Here is a 22,535-nt window from a genome sequence, read left to right as displayed (position 1 = left end):
ACCTCACACAAACAAAAATAGTGAGGGAAACTGAACAGGAAAAGGAGCTCTTTGAGTCTCAAACAAAAGATATCAGCCCGGCTGCCAACACAGACAGGGCACCACACCTTGGCAATGATGCCGCTCACAATCAAAGGAACAGTCGTCATCAGTGCAGCCGTGTTTTTAAAGGATATCTTAAAAAGATTGAAAATATGTGTCATTATGGAAAACAATTGAGTCTGGAACCTTTAGTATACCAGGTTGTTATGTCACTCACACGCATTTCAGGCTGTTTATTTCAACACACCATGGCTAAAGTATTTCCTGTTTTTAAAATAAATTATTTGCACTCATCAGAATGAATATATATGACTGTACAAACAAAATATTAAATTTGCAAAACAGCTTTGATGTGCCAGCAGTAATTTAAATGAACATACAATAAATATAGAATGACAAAAAGCAAAAGTTGCCTTTAAAAAAACTTAATTGCGTATTTGAGACAAATTCCTCTCTCTAAATATAATAAAGCAAATGCAAAAACATCCACTGTGACTGCCACATATGATAATTGTCTGGCCACTGAATGCAGCATTAAAATGATTTCAAACAGTATGGCTCAGAAGATCCAGCAGAGGGGGCTGCTTACTGCAATCATATGCTGATTAATTGAGCTTGATTCTCCCCATGCTGCGAACATAAGTTGTCCCACACTGTAGGCTACATGTTGGTATGTGGGTAAAGGTTACAAGGCTTTATCGAAGTCACCTTTTACCACAGGTAGCCCTTCACATCATTTTTGATGAATATTAAGAAAACAGTGATTTTCTGATTATCCCTCATCAAGCCTATATCAAACTAGGTTATGTTCATTTTTATTAATTGTGCATGTTGCTCTCTAATTAGCTAATGAGAGACAAAAAGCAGGTTTAGAGCAGAAAAATGCAAATGACTCTTAGAAAATAGCACAAAAAAGTAAATGGCAAGGCTGAGAATCATCCTTCATTGAAATGTCAGAGATAAATGGCTCAAATGTCACATCAATTAAAACGGGGGACAGTTAGTAGTTCATTAAAGAGAGAGCCATATTGCACCGTCGGGTACCGTTGCCAACCCTTACTATCTGGGGCAGACTGGCAGCGGGTCCAGATGGCACGGAAATCCTCACAGATTTCAAAATGGTCTCTGCAGGGGTGGCGTTTTCTCCCCCGCTCCCACCCTCACCGCTGAGATGGGGTGTGGGCCACAGGCCCACGCCGGCCTACACATTCCAAACGGAGGCATGCAGAGAGCTGAAGGCACCACAGAAATAAAAATAAAGCTGCAGAGGACAACAGACACTTTTAAACAATACATGACTAATGCCACACACTTGGTCATAATGACTAAAATATATGCTTCAGTTAAATCTATGACTGCTCCAGGCAACATAAGGCAACTCCCTCCCCTTTAAACAGCATAAAACCCTAATAAAAGGATTGTGCTCTGCCTCATGTTGTTCATAACAACATGCTGACTTTATTAGTTGGTAATACATAAGATGTCATTGGTTGCTGGAGTCACATAGGTGTTTTTATCCACAAACAATATGCCTGGGACCCTGAAGACCTCACTGCGAAGCTGTCACTGGAGATAAAGATTTGGATAAATGTCTCAGCTATAAGTGGAAAGATAACAGTGTTTGAAATTAATGCTCAAAATGTGCATTATCATATTTTTTCCTGCTGTAAAAATATCAAGCAAATCAAATATCTAAATCACTACCATTACTAGTCTTCGGTGTACTGGGGACCCCCTGAAGGACCCCAAATCCCAACTTGAGACCTATTAGACAAGCCTTCTGTGTCTGTCCCTGGCAGGGGGAGGAGCGGGGACTTTATACCTGCCAATCACAGAGCGAGAGCGGACTTTGCCCTCTTGTGATTGGCCGGCCCGACCACGCAGTCTGAAGGAAACAGGAAGAGACTGTCTTTCACATTTGTTTTTGCAGGAGGAGGAGAAGCGGACATCGCACAGACGTCCTATGACTGTAATGTCTTCACTGTAAATTACAGGACTCATTTATGGCGTTAAACTTACTCTAACAAGGCCTGACATAATCCGCAGTGCAGCAATGATCCGTGTCTTCTGCTACCGAGGGCTATCTTTAGAGGAAGTTAGCGTTGGCCCTCAGTAACGAACCCCTGCTTTTCTTTTCGACATTTTAAGTGCGCACTTATTATTAAATGTGTGTTTCAGCTAGTTTTAAGACACCTATACACCCATAGAGTTGCGGCAATCTTCGTCTACGGTTCGGTAGGAATTTCCTTCAATCTAAAATTACACAACAAGGACACATGTTGCATTTCCACACCTGCGCAGTCACAGTACGCTTTCTACTCGATTAATCACGCAGGTTTGACCGGGAACTAGTCTAATGAGAAACGAGTCAAATGATTGACGAGCTTGAGGACGCTGCCAGTGATTTTTAACAACACAAGCTGCTTATTGTTTGTTGTTTCTCACCGTGAAGAGCTGGGTAAACACCCAAACATTCAAGTAGTCAGTTGGACTAGTCTGCTGCACCGAAAACGGCACAAAACAAACATGATAGCATTATTTTTAATCAGTGTAGACTATTAGCCAAGGCCATTATTGCCAAAGTCCATTATTCTATCTATGAGTCTATTACCAGCTTGCTAAATGGCAGGCAGTGTGTTCAGCGCTTATCCAAAGTGCACTGTACCATTGTTTGGCTCAGAAATTTCTCGCCTTTATTGTCAGTTCAGGCAAACCCCCGATGAATACAGTGAGAGCTGCAAGAGTAGAAACAAGAAAGTTGAAGCAGACGCATTTGTGATCGCATACCATGACAGATGTGGTGGTGTTGGTGGTGTGTGTGTGTGTGTGAGAAGATGGGGGGGCAACATAAAGTCTAAATGAAATTCTGTAAATGCATGACTACTTTTTTTTTATCACCTAACCTTTGTTTAATCTAAAAATAAATGTATCCATTGTTAAATTAAAAGTACAGGCTGAGCTGAGCAGTTGAGCCTTTTTATTTACCAATTTGTTTTAGGGTTGGACCTAGTTATTATTATAATTATTCACTGATATATAAAATGTCAGAAAATAGTTGAGTGGTTTCATGATACTGCTCTAAAGTAGTAAGGTGACATCTTTAAATTTATTTTTTTAATGTCTGGCCAATACTCCAAAGCCCCTCAAAATTCAGTTTGCTATCACGTAAGACAAAGAAAAGCAGCAAATCATCACATCTGAGAAGCTGGAACTAGAAAATGTTTTGTAGTTTTCCTAGAAAAAATAAATAAACGGATTAATTGATTATCAGGATATTTGTAGGTTGCAATTAATTGATTAACATTTTTAGCTCTAGTTTGTTTTTTTGTCGCTTTATTGAGGGTCGACACTGCATCTAAGTGAGTGTTAGAAGTTTAAAGTACATTTTGAATTTCCTTTCTGAAGTCTTTGTCTGGTTGATAACCTACTAATTAATACAAATATTTTTAGACTTGAAATGTCAATATTGCAGAGGAAATACTGCATCAATAAGTGCCAAGTCTGTTGATATACTAAAGCTGCAGCGATTAGAGAATAACTACTGTTTTGAAAATCAGCTATTTGCTCGAGTCATTTTTGTAATTCTTTGTTTACAGCTCCTTAAATTTGAGAAAATGCTACTTTATTTAATATCTTTGTAAAATAAATATCTTTGGTTTCTGGGCTGATATGGTCGGACAAAACAACATGTAGACATTTTTCTGGCATTTCTTAGACTAAACAAATAGTTAATTCTTTGAGAAAATAATCAGCAGAAAAATCTATAATGAAAATAGTTATTAGCTGCAGCTTTTTATATGTCACAATTATAGATTCGTATGAGTTAAAATGTACATGTACTATTAAAAATGAAAGAAGACTGAGAAATATTGTGTTTGTACCCTTTCGACACTTTTCAGATCAAGGTTCCAGGAAGGAAAGGTTTCCTTAGTTGAAACTCTTACAATCAATGTGACCTTTATTTATTATAACCCCCATCTCTCAAAAACTCACATATAACATAGTCAATCATCTCTCCTTCCCTCAAAGTAAAAATAAAAAAGGAACTGCTGTCTGGTTATTGCCAGTATCCATCTCAGTCGTCAGAAAAGCTGCACGTTTTTGCTGTTGTTAAGGGCTGGAAACCAGAATCCCATCGGAGTTGCACCCTAAGGAACAAATTTAATGCTAGAAAAACATCCCGACCATCAACCAAAAATGACGGATTGAAAATAATGTCGAGCTATCTTGGGAATCCCCCACCAGACAAGGGAACAGACTGCATTGTTTTTCTCATTTATGTGATATATAGAACAGAAAGAGGGGAAAAAATGGGCGATTTATTGGTTAGATAGGCGTATTCTTTTCCATGCACAAAAGAAATATTGGATAGTAATGTGGGGATCAAGTCACATCATGACATTGTTTGGAGGCTAGGTGTTCAAATATGTAAGTCATCATCCGTTGGTGGCCCGCTAGGTTTTCAATAGATCATTCAATGCAAATATGTGTGGGAAATTGTCAAAGTTGCCACATGAATATATCAATGAACAGAGTGTAATTTGTGCTTCCTTAGCAGGGCAGCAAGATGAAGAAGCAGAGGGAGAGCCAGTGCACTCAGAAGACCATCTCATTGCTGAGCCCCCTGGGGACGATCCAAGTCAGTGGATGTGAGAATGGTGTGCACACCATCCAGATCCTAATGGATGTCGCACCTGCTGAAAGGTACTGTACAACAGCCGGGATGGTGACGTGATAAACAAAGGTGTGAAATTTACAGGCAGACAGAATCCACTCCTGTGATGGAGTGCCACCATTCCTCATTGGAAGCAGGGCATTTTTGTAGATCCCACAAGAAATATCCTGGAGAAAGTTGGGCAAATATGAGCAGGCACTAGAAATATGAGGGGCACTAGAATACAGTTGGGCTTGAAATTAGATTTCTGATGGCATGTGGTTGTGATTCTTCCTGCAGTATATTTGAAATTTCAGAAAAATAACTTGTTTATTACCCACAGGGGAGTTGATTAGAGCTGATGTCTGTAGGGTCAGCAAAGGCCATGGGGAGCATGGACTGCTCGCTCCTGTTTATTTATGTTTCCTCCAAGTTGTATGCAGTAGTTCCGAGTGTCAACCGACACTCAGAAATGTAATATGTGATTGCATTTCGTGCCCTGCCCATCCCTCAAAATTGTTAGAATGCTGACAGTCTTACTGAAGCGACTGAAACTGATTAAACTCAGCGTTAATAAGTACTTATTCGTTATTTTTACAGGTCCACATCCTACATATCAGATTAGTTTTGATTAGATTGAAATTAAATATCCATGTATTGCGGATTCACATTTGATAAACTTGAATGGTTTGGGAAATTAAACCATTTTCAAATGCACCCGGATAGGAAGCTATCCTTTTGAAAATGTATGTTCTAATTCTAATTTATGGAAACCCATTAATGACCTTGTATATTATACCTCAACATGTGTTTCCTTCCCGACTGTCTGCTATTTCCTAAAATTCATCAAGCAGTAAAAACATTCCACTTGTTGTTAATGAGTTGAAGTGCGAAAATTAATAATATGGAATTTTGATTATGGAAGATGTCCTGTAACCATGCGCAAGCACCTTTCTGCGTCTCCTTGTGAACAGGGTTTAATTTGTGTGTTCAGGTTCAGTAGGAATATGCAAATGAATTTAATGATTCGCATCACTAGATCATTTCTCAGTTTAATATCATTTGCTACGTCGGTCATAAGTGAAACTTCGATCACATCGCAGTCTGTATGTTCTCAAAGGTGTGAGCAAGAAATCATTAAAGAAAATGTTTAGATTTTATCACGACCAGTTGAATACGGTGTTATTGTCATAGGACAGGGGAACTAGAGCCACCTCAGATATATGGAGTAACACAATGTAAACAGGCATTAAGGGAGGCGAGATAAAGTGACAAAATATGAGCTTATCTTTGCAACCGGCTTTACATGTAGATCTCACAAAAGCCTGCCTGTAGCAGTAATAGTTCAAATCATCCATTTCCACTGATTTATTTATGACATACTAAACAAGGCTCTTTCCAGCTTTGGATGTGGTGTGGCACAGGCTTAGGAAGTCAGTGTGATAAATGATCTCTAAGAGCATATTTTGGATAAGGGAAATAGATGACGTCCATGCATAACATAAAGGGAGACCTATAGTAGATATTTTTGAGCAAGTCAAAGCTTTGAAGGCTTATATCACTGTGCGTGCTTTCTATGTTTTTTTTTTAGAATTCACTATTGGTTGGTGTTGAACAGCTGGAGCAGCAACACAAGCATTCATGGCATTGATAGATAGTTATTGATAAATGCCATTATAGCTACATAAACGCCCTTGAAGTATTGCTTACACACCATGACCGTCAGCTCTTTCTAATAGAAACGTCTCAAGCCCCTTTTGCTTCCTAACTGATCTTAGGAACATTTCCTAAAATCAACCTCCTCTGCCAGTCTAACGACAGCCCTGAAGGCACCATCAGATGAACAAATTCATTACATCTCAACAACCCCTGTTGGGGCCCTACGCACCAGCCTCCCTGTTAACCAGCTTTTCCCCCCTTTAGTTTTTAGCATGGCCTCAGCGTTCACAGAAAAATGATACGCATTTTGTTTACAGGAGATTACTATTATCTGAAATATGATGCTTCTTGCCTCTTTCACACAGAGCACAGACACATAATACAGAGGAAATCATAGAGTACTTTTTTATTAGGGTGAAAAATGAAAAAAGGGCTGGACTCCTGCCCCGAGACATTTTGTGAGCATATTATTTTACAATGCTTTGATCAATTTGTCTGTCAAGCTGGCTGAGATGTGGGGGAGCAGGAAAAAAGCAATTTAGCTTGTGAGGTCCTCAATAGAAATGTACTACAGGAGCCTGTGTATGACATGTTGCATTAGAACCTGAGTAGCCTTTATTGCCTGATAATGTCGCAAGGCAATGCTGATATCAATCACCCTTTAACAGCCGGTATGATGTGTTTTTATGAAAAGAAAAAAAAAATAATGCATGAAGCATTTCTTGGAAAATAATTGATTTAATTCCGAGCTGAGGGATTTCTACTTTTAACAACATAAAAATATTGTGTTGGAAAAAACAGGCACAAAATATGCTAGAAGCTAAAAATGGTTAAGAACAAGCTCTTTGCATATGCTCCTATAGAAAATTGTAATTAATTTTACACGGATAAACATTCTGTCTCATTTGCATATAGATATAAACAATATATTTGTGCATCTGAATTCCCAGCACACTTGGGTCACGTGATCTGCCTAAAATCCTAAGTGGCTAAAACCCAAAATTATCATTATATTTCCCAGGCCATAAATCCGCCTTTTTTCTCTGACACAAAGCCTTATAAATCTGTGTCTGATTTTTCACATTGCACATTGTTTTTAGTTAATGATTTTCATCTGTTTGTTGTTGCTGTGATAGTGGGGAAATGTACCATATGCTCCGGCAAAAGACAAATGATTAGCAAATGAAATTCTGGACAGCTGTCTGACTGAAAGCGTTTGGTTGATAGCATTCTGCTACCATAATTAGCTTAAGCTTTGGGTTAATTAACTTTCTACCTGGATATGCATAATAATAGCATTCTGCAGAAAGCCAAGGAGCTTCCAGTATATCAGCAGCAAAGGCTGGCTTTTTATTTTGTATTTCGGCAGCATATTTCAATTTCAAGAGGCGATTTAGCTCGGGAGCATCGTCAAATATTGTAGATTTTACTCCCCAAGCCAGATAATTCTGAAACAATAGGGGTGTATTATGTGGCAGAAATGCCATTTCTGAATGTAATTAAAGCGGATGAAAGCAATCACCAATTTTTAAACGCTTTTGTCTAGCATGAGGCCTACTTGTAAAAAAAATACCCATCAAGAGGAGAAAAGAGGCAAGAGAACCCCCAAGTCCTTATATAAGAGGCCTTTGAGACTGAAGTGAAGTACAACAGTAATTAGTCTTTTGTATGAATTTGCCGGCCATGGTCATGATTAGTTAAGCATATGAGAGGACTGCAGGACTGCATTGGTCTTAAGGAGGAGGGTGTTAAAGTCTATTTATCACCAGTTATCCTCACAGCTTTCCATTATCACTGACAACACTGGATGAGGCCTGAGAACAGCCTAATTGTTCTGAGGTGGAGTGTTTTTGTGTCAAACCCGTCACCCCAGTCACATTGGCATTCATAAGCAGCCAGACATTTTCCATCTATCTAGCCCTAATACCCAAGCTGTCACAACAGCTTTTACACACTACCAACGCTAGTGTGAAATATCTGAGGTGATGCATTTATCGTTTTTCTCACACTCATGTAGTGTTGTGAATCAATGTCCTGGTTCACACTGAATAGCAGTATGGTAAATGTGTTCCCTGTTTGGGGGCCTGTTTACACGATGTGCTCACACACCGGGAACCATATCAACAACTTGCTTTTTTCCTATAATAACTGTAATTTCTCTCTCTTCCTCTCCGTCTCCCTTTCTTTGTCTTTCCCAGTCTGCGTCTTTTATATTTACACTAACACATAATTTTAATCAATTAGAATAATTTTTTTGCTTGGTATATAGACACAATTGTGTGCTAAATAAACTGCTTACATTTGTATTTAAAATGCTTTGTCATACAAACAGTGATCTGCTGAGATATTGAATTAAATCATCAATAAAGCAGGGGTGGGAGACTTTTTGACGTAGTCCCTTTAGAAATGGTATGAATAATTCATTGTGTAATGATATTCAGATGATTTTTGTTCTATTTTTTACTGCGGCCTTAGAATATTGTTTTGCATGTTGTGAAGTGTAGTACTCAGCTGCGTATTCATTAAGGTGCTGCTCCCACTGGCCCTTGGACCCATCTGTGCTCTATGTTTATGTCTCCATCTCTCGGGACCGTCCCAATCAGGCTGCATGTGCCATTTCCTGTGTAAACCAACACCTGTGTAACACACTACCTGTAAACCGCCCCACACAGACGAGACACTGACATTCACTCAGATGAAAATCTGCAAATGTTGTGGTTTCTAAAGCAGAACCTCCAGGGTGAGGACAGGAGCCGAGCGAGAGTTACCCTTCACTGTAGAGATGCAGCTAAAAGCAGCTCCTGCAGTTTTCTTTTTTTTTCCCTCTGTTTTTCCCCTGCTGTCGACCGGGAAGTTTTTCCGGCACGAGGGTTGTGCTAGTTTGTTTTAGAACTTGATTGGATTCTATATCTGCAACATGCAGAAGTGTACAGTGTGTGACATACTAAGGCAATATGCAGAGAGATGATTCCGCTCTGACATCTTGGAGAGGAGTACGAGTCAATTATGCCCAAGTGTTGTTCTTGCTTATCTTCCTGCGGCACCAAACAAGGATTTAGTCAAGGATTTAGGGGTGAGGGGGCGGTGGTGGGGATCATGGTAAGCGGTTCACAACAAAACACTCAAAACTCCTGGGAGCGGGCACTGATTTAAAAATAAATTACAGAAGACGAAGCGCTAACACTCAAGGGCCCTCAGCAGTGCTGGCGTACACAGGTGAAGATTAGCCTCCTCGCTAATCAGAGGAACAAGGCAGTAATTTGCTCTGAACACAGACAGTAATTAGGACTTGGTGACACTGGATTCCCATAATGCCTTTGAGCTTGACGTGGTCAAATTTTGACAGAGGCTATCCATGCAGGGTCACTGTCCCCCCAGTCTCTCGGCCCTCTTCAGTTGAGGCTCTAAAAGGTCCCTGCAGTTACAGGGGATCCCTAATGTACTTTATGCCTCCCTCACTGGCTCCTTACCATTCGGGTAATTGGAATCTCTTACTGTGGCACTTGAGAATAGAGGCTAAAAACACTATTTGAAACTGCTCAGTAGTCTGTTGTAGATAAACATTGCTGCGTCGGGGTGTGGATACACTACATAATGGAGTAAGAGTTAAGGCTCTGGTAATACATGCCTTCACTGACTCCTGTGGCTAGCCAGTTGGGAGAAGACCTAATTGTTGTGTGCTTTGTTGCCTACTCTGCAGTATTTTACCACCACCTTTATGTATTGGATTGAGTGTTGCGGCCTCTTTGGTGGACATTCGCTAATAAGAGTTGTTGGATATCTAGAGAGCAGTTTATCCGGCCGAGTTGTTTTTATTTTGAAACAGCGGAGCACAAAACGTACGCCCCGGAACAGAATAGGAAGCATTCCTTACAGCTTACCACTCCGAAAGCACTCGACTTTAGTGCTGCAGTAGCTAGATACGCATCTGAATGATCTTCAAATGGTTGAACGAGCTGCATTGAGCAAGTGGCTTACAATTGTATCACAGCCTTTGGCTCGGAGACCATCAGGATCTTGACATTCATAGAGACATGCTGTATTTTTTTCCCTTTTTAGACAGTCATTTTAGGCTTTTTTCATGCTCTCTTGAGTCTTTGACGTCTCTGAGTTAAGTATCTGAAGCTATAAGGCTGAGGAAAATATTGGACTGCTCTTGGCCTTTTCTATTTCATCCTCTGACCCGCCATGTTACCCATGATCGGTGAAGGAGAACTCTGGCAGGCTGTGTCAAAAGTGACAGCCGATCGAGTCAGGATGAGCGCCATCACGCTTCACAGGATGGAGGCATGAGTTCTGAGTTTTTCCCCTTTTTGTGCAATATACCATTACACCCTTCGCCAGATTCCTTTCAATTAGATCCTGTGGTTAACCTGTTTCATTCTTACGTCTGCAGCTGATAGAAAAAGTCTTACTTGAAGTCTTGTGCAACTAGAGATACGGAATATGCCAAAGGAAATTGACAAATTTAATGTCAGCTTTTTTTTCTCTTTTTTTTCCTTTGTCTTTTTTGATTGGTTCTTCCAGGATGAATGAAATAACCTCCAACATTATATAAATGCTCAATTCATTCTTTATATTAGAGTTGGAAAATAGGTAGAACTCCAAATGACTCCCACTTTACGCAGCAATGATTTATGGTAATTGGAAATTGATTGTGACAGGAGCACAATATTAGAAATTTTCTCAAATCACAATCTTCTATCAAGGGAAATATTCTTTTTAGTGCAGCAGATCCTGGCTAGTTTGGAATTAGTTTCTTATTTCCTTACCTGTGATGAAATAGTAAACGCCTGAAGAACGTTGAAAAAAAAAATAGGATTTTAACTTGTCAAAAGATAAATGACAATTTTGCTTTAACCAAATTTTGAATTGTTTATTCAAACTCAAACACCCTTGTTAAACACATTTATTGAAATACTGTTTATAATCACTACTAATTATAATTCTTCTTTTTATACAGGGGATGGCAGTTACTTTAAGACAATATAAAGATTGCTCCTCCTTTGAGAGTTTCTTTGTAATTAGTCCAACATTTATTACACATCTCTAATCTCTCATTTGAAGGGCAGAGTATCTAATGTGCCAGTCTGGGCTCTGCAAAGATCATGATGCTGCTTGATTTGTGATTCATTGAAGCGACTGGAAATGTTGCCAGCGCAGCTACATCTCCACTGCCCACATGCTCTTTAAAAACAATCCCCTATTGCACCTAGAGGTGACAGACTTCAGCTCGACTGATGTTGTTCCACTTTTATTTATTTATTTTGGTGTTGTTTACCGGCCATAACATGTACTGCATTGCATTAACTTTTACTACTGTCAATGTTGTATCACTCAAAACACCTTTAGAGCCGGCGCATCCATAACGGAGGGCTGAGGGGAGAGAAAAATTAGCCACGGTGACAAGTCTGAAGTGTGAGCTGGAGGTCAAAGGTGCCAAGCCTTAAGCAAAGGTGCTCTAGCCTTTGTCCAGTAGATTGTAAGGGCCTGCGGGTCCAACAGGAACATTTCCACACACAATATCCCCGAGCTGTCAGTGTGCAGCGGCTGGAACATCCTCTCAGAGAGAAAGAGGGGCTGTGGAGGGGTAGAGGAGGTGGTGGTGGGGGGGGGGTAGAGAGGGAACAGTGGCCTGAAGATCCTTTGCCGAGAGAAAGAGAGGTGGGGGGATGGTGGGTGTGTGTCTGGGGGTGTAGGTGGTGGGGAGCCAAAAGGGCTGGAGTGGGAGGATAGAGAAATAGAGAGGGGGAAATGAGGAGGGAGAGCTGGGGGGGGGGGAGAAGGGAGAGAGGGGAGGGATAGAAAGGAGAGACAATGACAAGTAGGGGCTGGCTGGGCACTCACCCATGCCGACAGAGATTGCCATGAGCCATGGCCATTGTTTGAGCGGGTCTCAGCACAGGACCTGCCGGTGGGTTTCCGAGTTTTCACCACTCAACTATAAACTGCTGTGTGGTTTATTTAGAAATGAGAGTATTTACACATTTTACTGTATTTACACCCACTGTTAAACGGCACCCAGGAGATTTTCATCACACAGCCACAAACTAGCAGGCAGAGCGGTTCCCTGAAAACTGACCTGCTCAGTCATAACACTCCAGTAAACCTCAGCTTCACGTGTCCAATATAAAACGTTGCTCAAACTGTGACCTGCAGAAGTGTAAAAACACTTTAGGGCCGTGTTGTTACGGCAGGCAGGAGAGAGACGGTCTGTGTGTTTAACAAAGTAAATGTCTATTATTAATACCATACAGGATAAGCCAATTTTGAAAAAGGGGCACTTAAATGGTGATATTATTTATTTATAAGTCCTGTACACCAGTTAATGGAATTGGCGGCCGGCTTCAGATCCACAACACAGCTTGAGGTCCACTTTGCAGTAATGCACATGCTAAGAGAGGACCTTCCCAGTAGGGTCTTTAAGTGTCAAATATGGGTCAGTCTGCTTGCATTGACCTGGGGGGTGGTCAGCAGCGGAGAGAAATTCAGCTGTTAAGTGATGCCAACTCAACCATCGGCAAATTCCTCCAAGCATCTACTCATGCTAAGATGCACGTCCAAGTGCAGTGCTTTGCCGGCCAGCACTGCTCTGGCCAAAAAATCCATTTATTCTTGTCATGAACTATAAACTAGACCCAAGCAGAGTTGAAACTGTTGTTAACGCTGTGCTCTTAACTTTTTCCCGTAACAGCTGCAAGACTTTTGGAAAACTCTTTTTTTGTTTTTTTTTCCTTTTGGAGAAACTGGTTCTGCTTCCTTAAAGTAGTTTGAAGTGAACTGTTAGCGCCGTTCCTTATGACCCGACAATGTTTTCTTTCATACTCTATCATCCTGCACTTCATATAAATATATATTTAGTGTAACAAAATGTCCAGATTAATGTCTTTATGTTTTCCTGAGCGTCTTTCTGTCTTTCGCAGCTCTGATATTCATTGCAGCCCAGTGACATAAAATGCACAGCTTTAGATTTTAAACACGTCTTGATTGAACAACTTTAGTTTCACTCGGCAAATTATGTCATCTTGCATCTGTATCACCCGTGGCGTGTTATTACACTCTTGTGACATATTTTAGCACTGTTCAACCAAGAATGGGGTATTATGATTGCTCCTCTGATCCCCACCTCAACTCCCCATCCTGCCTTATATCCCTCACAGGAGTGGCGAGGCCCCCCTGAGCTGTGTGGTCAACGATAGCCCGGCAGAAACGAGCCCCGAGATGCAGCGCTGCATTGAATGGCTCCAGGCGTACTTCAGTGAGCCGCAGACCGCTGGGAGTCTCCCGCTCCCTGCCTTTCACCACCCCGCCCTGCAAGGAGGTCTGTCATGGATAAATATTTGCAGAGCCATGACTGGGATCAGGCTTTCACTCTTAATTGTCAGTTACATCACTTACACTCACTGGCTCACTGTGTTATAATGAAGTATTTTATGGCTGAGAGAGGGAGAGAGAGAGAGAGAGAGAGAGTGGGAGAGCGAGCGAGAGAGACAGAGCAGAGGAAAAGCGAGTGAGTGGGTGAGCAAAGGAGAGAGAACAGAACACAGAGCTGTAACTTGGTTCAGTAATCTGTGGCAGCTCTTACCACGCGTGTTAGTCTTGGCAAGCTTTTCCATGATTCTTGGCACATTCTTTGAAACTGATCGAATTCCACTCTTGACATTTTCAGACAGGAAGCTTTTTTTTTTCAATGACAACATGTGAATGGTGGTAAAGTTTGAATGAGCTTATTGTTGGCTTGACCAGTCACCTAGGGCGAGTAAAACGAAAGCACCCCCAAAAAACGGACAATTAGCGTCCTTTCATCTGGTAGTTATGGCTGCAGAGTGAATGATTGAGGGCACCGAGGATAAAAATGAGGAATTAATTATCCCTGGCGTTTTTGTTTGGTGGAAACAAACAATGCTCGCAGCCTGACAACTTATTTTTGAAATCATAAACTTATCGCACTCGTGCCATTTTCAAAACAATTACCGGCTATTTCTTTGTCACACTGAGACGCTCATTGCATTTTAACTTAAAGATTTTGCAGAAGCGCTCATTTAGACCCAGAAGCACACCTACACAGAGAAAAAAAAAATAACTCTAATATATGCATTTAACAATTGTGCCTCTCTTCCCCTGCAATCAGGCCTTAGTCGCTCTCTAATTTCATGCAGATCTGCAGTGCTTGAGTGATGGCATTTTCAATGAGCAGGTACTCCATTGAGACCCTGTATACAGCTATGAGTCCCACGCTCCCGCAAAGGCAATGCAGAAATACATCAGGACCAATTACGATATCAACTTTCAGTGTGATTCCCTTCGCCACCAAGTGCTTGTGTACCAGCCCCAGGCTCTTTCAAATCGCATCTCATCTGAAGTCTTTGGGGTTTTAATTAAATTTCAGGATAGATGGAATTCTTCATTAGTACCTGATCTGAATAGGTGATTGTGCTGTGTTCCACCTCTCTCCCTCGCCTGTTGTTTTGGGGCTCAGTAAATACAGGGTTTAGGCTTGGATTGCTCTCAGTAGTCAGAACCACAGGCCATGCCAGTATAAAAATGTTAAATGTGAGCATCAAGAGTATTTGTCTTTTGAGGGAGGAAAATAGAAGGTTTTCTTTTTTTTTTTTTTTTTTGCTTGTTGATTCACAAATATTAAGGATTAGTTTTTACCTTACTGCTGTACAAATTCCTACTCAATCTAGTCATGCAGCCGGCGCCTGCCTGGGAAAAAAAATACAAGTTTAATCAGGTCATTACAATCTGTGACAAGCAACTTTTGTTTGCTCAGTTATCTTGTGGGAGAACCTGAACGCGACAGCGCTCTCGCTGCACTTGTCATGTAATATTGAGTTGTGACCTTCACTTGAAGTGTTGCCATGTTTATTTACACATTTCTGACAAAACAAGCCACTTTTCATATTAGCTGTCACGACATACCTGAGCAACAGAGGTGACATGAAAGGAGACACGAGGTGCGGTTTTCTATACTGTCTGACTGATTGTCATGCGCAACATCACACGCAAGTTTGGTCGTCAGAGGTAGAGGAATGGCGAGTGCGTGCGTGTGTCCTGCTCGGGGAGCTTGTGCGTGTGTGTGTGTGGGTGTGTGTGTGTATGTGTGTGTGCACGTGCACTTGCCTTCGCCCCCCTCAGAAAAACATAGACACCATCATGAGTTCTTAAAACGATGCATATTCTTATCTCATTAATTATACATCCATATGTAACAGACGAGAGGATCTTAGTCTCGGTAAGCGGCACAGGGAATATGCGGGGAGGGGGGCCAGGCAAAGGGGGGGAAGGGCGCTCTTCAAAGCCCAAATGACTGTGTTCCTGCAGGAGCCTGAACCTCCCCCTGTGCACAGCGCAGGGCGAGATGAGACACTCACCAGGACTCACCCCTGTGATGTGGAGAGGAATTAGGGAAATGAACGTTTTCAGAATATCGAATAATCAGAGAATCATCAGCACCCCGTCAGCCTTCAAAAGTATGGATCCCTCAAGACTCAAGAGACACTTTGACTGGGAGTCAAAGTCTTCCCTCCCATTAGACACAAAGGATAATGAGGTAGCTGCATTTCCACTATTGTCTTTTTATTGTCACAGGCATGTATGAGGTGACTGTCAGCTGGAAGTCATCTCCCCCAAATCTATCATTATCTGGGCTAATGGAATTCAGTTTATTGTTTTTTTTTTTTCAAAATTGCTCTCATATATAAAATTATGAGCAAATCAATCATACATGTCAATATCTTCATAATCACTAGATTGGTTCAATTTTACCCTGGATCAATCAGTCTCTGCCTCCACAGTGGCCCTATCACCTGGCCTCATGGTAGGTAATGACCTGTGACATAATTATGGGATGTCTGTAAACATGTAAGTGGTTCCTCTCAACTTTTATTTAAACAATTGACATCACTGCACCCCGATCTAAAGAGGGTCCTGACCCCAGACACACCGTATTAGGCTCTTTATGAAGTATGGGGCTAGGGGACTGCTCTCCAAATCATTGGCTGGTCACCTCGAGTGACCCGCATGAAGTCTCTGTCACTAACACTGATGAGGGCAAAGTTCTTTAACCTCTGCAGTGGCAGATAAAAGCGCAGACACTTGTTTTTGTCCAGAACTGTTGGAGATGTGAAATCTTCCAGGAGAAACAGCTGCTCGGGATTTATTAAAGGTGTAAACAGCCCTGTAGCTTGCTCGGTCTGCTCGTAGGCGAAAGCGCTCAGCAGCGTCTGCTGGCATGACTTTGGTTGTTTGTCAATAACGTTTGCATCAGTGGGGATTTGTCATAGCCATAGTCTGGGCAAGTTGTCATCTACCCACCAGTGACAAAGCGATATCAATATGTACCACGCACATCATGTGGCCAAATCCGAGCTTTATGAGGGAGAATAATGCATAAAAGAAATTTCAGGGGTGTATCTTATCTCCTCATAACATTAAGTCTGTCTGCGTAAGAGCCCGTCATCTCGTTGACAGCGTGATTATTACCTGAAAAATTATTAAACAGTACCTACGGGCCTTGTTCAAGACAAAGAACTCACATGGGTGCGCATCAATCAAATATATCCCCTTTAGGTTTTACACTTATTCCCCCCAGTTTAGGCAAATTGCCTTGTTCGCGTGGCTTTGTGTAGCGGAGAGTGACTATAAGGTAGCGAGGGAGCCTGGGGAGCAAAGGATGTTCACTCTGTAGAAGAGAGACAGGGGTGTGACATGTTTTCACACAATGCCAATTTAGAGGGATTTCTCATAGATCACTTGTCATGTGCTCTCTTAGACCATATAAATGAGAGAGAATGGGAGATCACTAATTGAATTTTCATGACTGAGTACATGTATATACTAGAAGAATGTCACCCCCTCTTGATAACGAGACCATTGTTCCCCATCTTGTACTCTGTGCAAAAAAAAAAGTGTTGTTCGCTCGCTACAAAACCTCAGTGCGTCAATGTCTTAAGGTTTTCGAGATGCTTCAAACACTTTTCCCTCTTTTTCTTTACCAATCAGAGCTAGACAAACATGCCTCTCAGTCACTGCCTGGTAATCCAGAAAAAAAAGATAATGCTACTGCTAAAGTGCTAATGAAATCAAAGCCGTTAATGTGGTCGGTTAAGCTGCGGATGATTTGAAGAATTCCGCCATTTAAGTGAAGATGATATAATGAATCTACTCTGAATAGAAAGCAATTAAAAGGACAAATTGGTCTGATTAACCTCAAAGTCATCCCACTGCCACAAATGGTATGCAACATTCAAATTATTATTATTAAAAATCTGGAGCAGATTTGCAGTCTTTTTGGCCTCTCTTAATCCTTTTAAATGAAGGAGCGAACTTTTTTAATTTTAGCTGTGACCTTTCAAAGCATAACCTAGATTTTTCTGCCATAGAAATAATTTTCTCACATCTGCTTCTGTAGCATGTTGATACTAGTTCTAAGGTCAAATTGGGGGACTTCTATGTATTTAGTTGTTTTAATGAGTCTTGTAAAGGAGAGAGAGGGAGCCGTGCAGAGCCCTTTTGAAGAAGAAGTGGACCTCGAACACGTGGTTGGACCTTATGAAAAACTATTAAGTGGATCAAAATGTTGTGCTGTGTCAAACTTTTGATTTAAATTCAAAACACCAGTTTATTTCAAGGAGTAGGAGCTACATTGTGCTAAACTGTTGTCTTGTTGCCTCTCAGTCAGCTGTCTGAGTTTGATTGATTAAATGAGGAACTCTCTCTTTCCTCGGTTCTCTCTTTCTGTCTCTCGCTCTTCCTCTCTGTCCTCTGCTTTGTTTTGCGAAGACGCGTTCACCAGCCGCGTGCTGCAGGTACTTCTGAGGGATGTGAAGTTTGGAGAGACGGTCTCGTACAAACGCCTCGCTGAGATGGCGGGAAACCCCAGAGCGGTGCGGGCTGTGGGAGGGGCCATGAGGAGGAACCCGGTGAGTGTGGCTGACACTGATTGACAGGCTTCTCCCTTACTTACTTTATTTAGCCAGATAGGGAAAGTAATTGTTTTTATTTGATTTGAATGACTGCTGCACCTGAACCTGCATTTTGTGTGCAGACAGTAAAAGCTGCCTGTTGTCAGAAGTTCATAAGTGATTTTATAAGGGCAGTAAATAGGGAACTGGAGACTCCATGATATCACTTACAGTATTAAATATAGACCTGCAATGATTAATCGATGAATCAATTCCAGAGAAAATGTATTCGGTAACTATTTTGATAATCTGTTAATTATTTGAGTGACTTCTTAAAGCTAAAACTCTAATCATTTTTAAGTTAAAGCTTCTAAAATATGAGGATTTTATATCCCTGCAAACAGATTATCTTTTGGACTGTTGATTGTAAAAAATATATAAAATCGTCACCTTGGAAACTGTGATGAATAGTTTTCATTATTTGCAGATTTTTTAAAAAATAGACTAATTGATGAATCGAGAAAATAATGGTCAGATTAATCCATAATGAAAATAATCATTGGTTGTGGCTCTAATTAAATATTCTTAAATGTAACTTGAATTAACCACACACGAATTGGAAATAGATTTAAAGGTTTTGCATCAGTATTTTATGCTGTAATTGCATATAAATGTTAGATAGATAGAAATACAGATAAACTGTGGGTAAATTATGATCAAATAATCACAAAACACTGAAACAACAAAAAAAGTGATAATATATAGAATGATTTTCAGACCATTTGTTGTGTTTTCCTTTTCTTAAAGGAAGCTCCACCAGAGTTTTCCAATAAAATAATTAAAAACAAATCTTCCTGATGCAGGATATGTAATCTAAACCGTAGGTGTGTTCGAATATGTGCAAAATAAACGCCTCCCTCTGAGAATGGCTCAGAAGTAGAAGTCTACCTACAGCACAATTTTAAGCCCACACCTTTTGTTCCTGTTCTCTCAAGTCTTTACTGTAGATGTTCCCTGCAAATCTCCGATTCTTGTAAGAAACCTGGCCCGCATCGTTTTGCCCATGAATCCACTGTGTACAAAATGGAGGGCTAGAGGGCAAGTGGTGTGTCTTCTTTTGATCAAACCCTTTGATCAAAGCCCGTTTAGCTCTGCCCATGTAGTGCTGTGGGCACCACCGGTGTGCTCTGTGAGGCAGAGAACACTTCTTGTACAGAAATGCAGCCAGTGAGATGTTCTGGCTCATATGTGCCGAGAAATATCTCATCTTAGTACTGTGCTTTTCCTCTGACGTTGTTTTTGTTATTAAAGTCGGAAGGAAAGTCATTTAAAATAAAAAAAAGTAATTTCAAACACAGAATAAATGCAAATAAACCATAAAAAATAACATTTGTGTGTTTTATAACTACGCACTACTTTCTCCATATACTTTATATGTTACATTAGCCAATGGCATTGCTTCTGGATGGCTGTATAATACCACTCAGTCTCATGTTTTACAGACATTTCTTTCCTTTCGTCAGGGAGGCTGGGAGCCTGAGCCCTCAGCTCCTGATACAGATCCAGAGTCAGATTGTCAGTGTCAATTACTTGTCAGTAGCGCTGCTCCACTCAGGCTTCAGCTGTGAAAAGCTCAGTGTGCTCAATCGATCCTCGCCTCTCTGTGGCACTTCTTCTTCACCAGGATTTGAGTATTGATAAGCCTGGTGTAGTGCTCTTTTCCCCCCAAGTGAAGAGGCAGATCCGAAGGCCTTGAGGGTACCCTGCTCTCCCTCCAAACCCGGGGAACAGTATTGATCGGAATACTCGAGCAGTATTTCTCTGTCTGCAAGGTTAATCTGGGGCTCGGAAAGTTTTATTGCTGTTGATATGGGAGCGGGTTTAATGATGGATTTGAACTGAAACACACTGCATGTCCAACTTTTATATAAAAGGCTGGAGGTGCAGCCATCAACTCAGGATAACTTGGTTAAATTGTAGGTATACAGTCACAATGCAGCAGCGGTTGTGTTGTTTTTTCTGTTTAGAATAACAGGAACAAAATGAGGGCAACATTAAGAATATTTTAAAAGAAATAATTGCTGTGATTCACTCCAACCATTGCCACTCTTCTCTGAATTCACAATGATCGAAGTGTTTTAGGCTTGCTTGTTTAATCTTTCTCCAGCCATTTAGTTTACAAAGAACTCGGGACCCCCCTGGCAGTCGTCTGCAACAAGAGTAAACGCTCCACCGACTTCCTCTTTTTAATGATCACAGGGTTATCAGATCTTAATGTTGACACCCTCTCGATTGAATATTCATCCTGCTGGTGTTTTTGCCCATTAATTTTTGATTGCTTCTTTGCTTTACACTATTAAAGAGTAAAAAACATTTATACCCAAAGACTGAGCCATCACCCTGAATGTGGATTTGTGCAGGATCAAACCAGACACTTCTGGTGTGGCACTTTGTTTTCATGCAGTGCATGAACATAAAAAAAGGCAAAAAATAAAAAGAAAGTGCAGATTCATATTTTCTGCACGTTGGTTACTTTTAAGTCAAACCGTTTATGCGGTAAATCAGAGATTCTTTAATACATAATACATATCTACTACCAACACCTCCAACTGTTGTGTTACTGTGATAGTAAATGTCAACTTGAGAATAAGAAAGCAGTGAATTTCTAAAGGTCCTATCTGTATTTTTTCAAATATTATTTTTTTTTACTAACAGATCGTAGTTTTGTAACAGTACTCATCCTTCGTGGACTGTATATTTAAAAACTTTTGCAACCTCCTTCCTGAATTTATAAATTGGTAAATCATTTAAAGACATTTTTTTTAAAGCGTCTCCATTTGCATGTAAAAATGTTCTTGCATAATATTTGCAAAACGTTTATTTCCTCCAAGTTGAATTTTCTCTCTCTCTCTCTCTCTCTCTCTCTCTCTCTCTCTCTCTCTCTCTGCCTGTCTGTGTGCCAGGTTCCTCTCCTCATCCCCTGCCACCGAGTCATTTCTAGCAGTGGACAGAGTGGGCCGTACATGAGCGGCAAGGGCGACCATCTCAAACAATGGCTGCTCACCCATGAGAGGCAGAGAGGGGAAGGCTAAAGCATGACAGAGGCCAACTGTCCTTCATTCAGTGTGCGCACACACACACACACACACACACACACACACACACACACACAAGGCCAGTATTTTTTTTTAAGGACACAAAACAGGGCCATAAAGTTTAGCGTGCTTGGCACACACTGTGGAACAACTGGAGGTACTTGTAGATATTCAGTTTATACTCCTTTTTTTAATCTAAGAATAGAGTTGCTGCATAGTTAATGTGATACAGAGTTGTTGCAGAATTAGAATGTACAAAAATAACTTAAACCGAGAACAGTAGGAATTACAAACATATGCTCCCGTGGGTCTCCGCTGCGTTTGCCAGATAGTGCTGGAATGGTTTTTCTAAAGAATTATTATTCCCTTAAAAATATGTCTCTTGCATTGTTGTTGTTGTTGTTGTTTTTTTTTCCTAAGCAGAATTAGTCTTTGTACCTCTCGTTGGTTTTTTAATTTCCTGCCAAGTGAATGCTTTGTTCAACATCCAGTGATAAAGGCTCTGAATTTTACTGCTACAAAGCTTTGTAGTGAAGCATTTGTTTTGTCTTCATTTAGATCTCATTGTTTGCTCTCGCCTTATAATCCACCTAGAGTGGAGATGTCTTATGCATTATATACTGTACTTTTGTTACATTAGACAAGTTTAAATAAATACATCTCAAAATGACAAATCCTGCCTTTTCATCATTCTAATTGTGTTTAATTTTAAAATTGATTTCACATAGTGTTCACTCAGTTCAGCTCATAATTAATTATGCTGTATGTCTTTTCTCCTCGCTGCAGCTCTCTGTATGTCAGAGCTCCTTTTTTTATTTCTGAGTGGTGTTTTCCATTAGAGGGCAGTACAGAACGGGAAACAGAAAACAACGTTTCAACCTTGAATTCATCCTGCACATTTTATCTGTGACTTAAATGTTTATATGTTATTTTATTTTCATCACAACTCTGTTTAATCCCTTTGGGATGAATTATTCTTTCTTTAAAAAGACTATATGTAGAGGGCAGCAGTGGTGGTGTCTGTTTAGAAAAATCAGTTACTTTAATTGAATATGTTGTGTACTTTTATTTTCCACATTTCCTCACGGTGATCTGTTGTAACATTGACAATTTGGTCTTTTCCCCTCTAAATTCTTGATTCTCCTAACTGTCTAGTGCAGCTCCAGAGTGACCCTT

General features: G+C 40.6%; 1 protein-coding gene across 4 annotated transcripts; it reads left to right on the top strand.

Moving 5' to 3' along the window:
- The first annotated feature begins 1,925 nt into the window (after positions 1-1,925).
- On the top strand, positions 1,926-22,033 carry mgmt (O-6-methylguanine-DNA methyltransferase). Of its 4 annotated transcripts, none has more exons than XM_051376924.1 (5): positions 1,926-2,011; positions 4,598-4,746; positions 13,516-13,676; positions 18,143-18,282; positions 21,228-22,033. In XM_051376924.1, exons 1-5 carry the CDS (start codon positions 2,006-2,008, stop codon positions 21,354-21,356), a joined length of 585 nt encoding a protein of 194 aa, XP_051232884.1. In that variant the 5' UTR covers positions 1,926-2,005; the 3' UTR covers positions 21,357-22,033. The 4 variants fall into 4 exon arrangements, with proteins under 4 accessions (XP_051232884.1, XP_051232892.1, XP_051232907.1 ...); XM_051376932.1 differs by having other exon boundaries at positions 1,944-2,011; positions 4,601-4,746; XM_051376947.1 differs by lacking the exon at positions 1,926-2,011 and adding an exon at positions 2,023-2,277 and having other exon boundaries at positions 4,601-4,746.
- Positions 22,034-22,535: the final 502 nt, after the last annotated feature.

The sequence above is a fragment of the Dicentrarchus labrax genome, unplaced genomic scaffold (genome assembly GCF_905237075.1).
Source record: "Dicentrarchus labrax unplaced genomic scaffold, dlabrax2021, whole genome shotgun sequence".
In the NCBI taxonomy this organism is placed as follows: Eukaryota; Metazoa; Chordata; class Actinopteri; family Moronidae; genus Dicentrarchus; species Dicentrarchus labrax.
The sequence above is the reverse complement of the archived record's forward strand: the minus strand, read 5'-3'. Positions and strand labels throughout refer to the sequence as shown.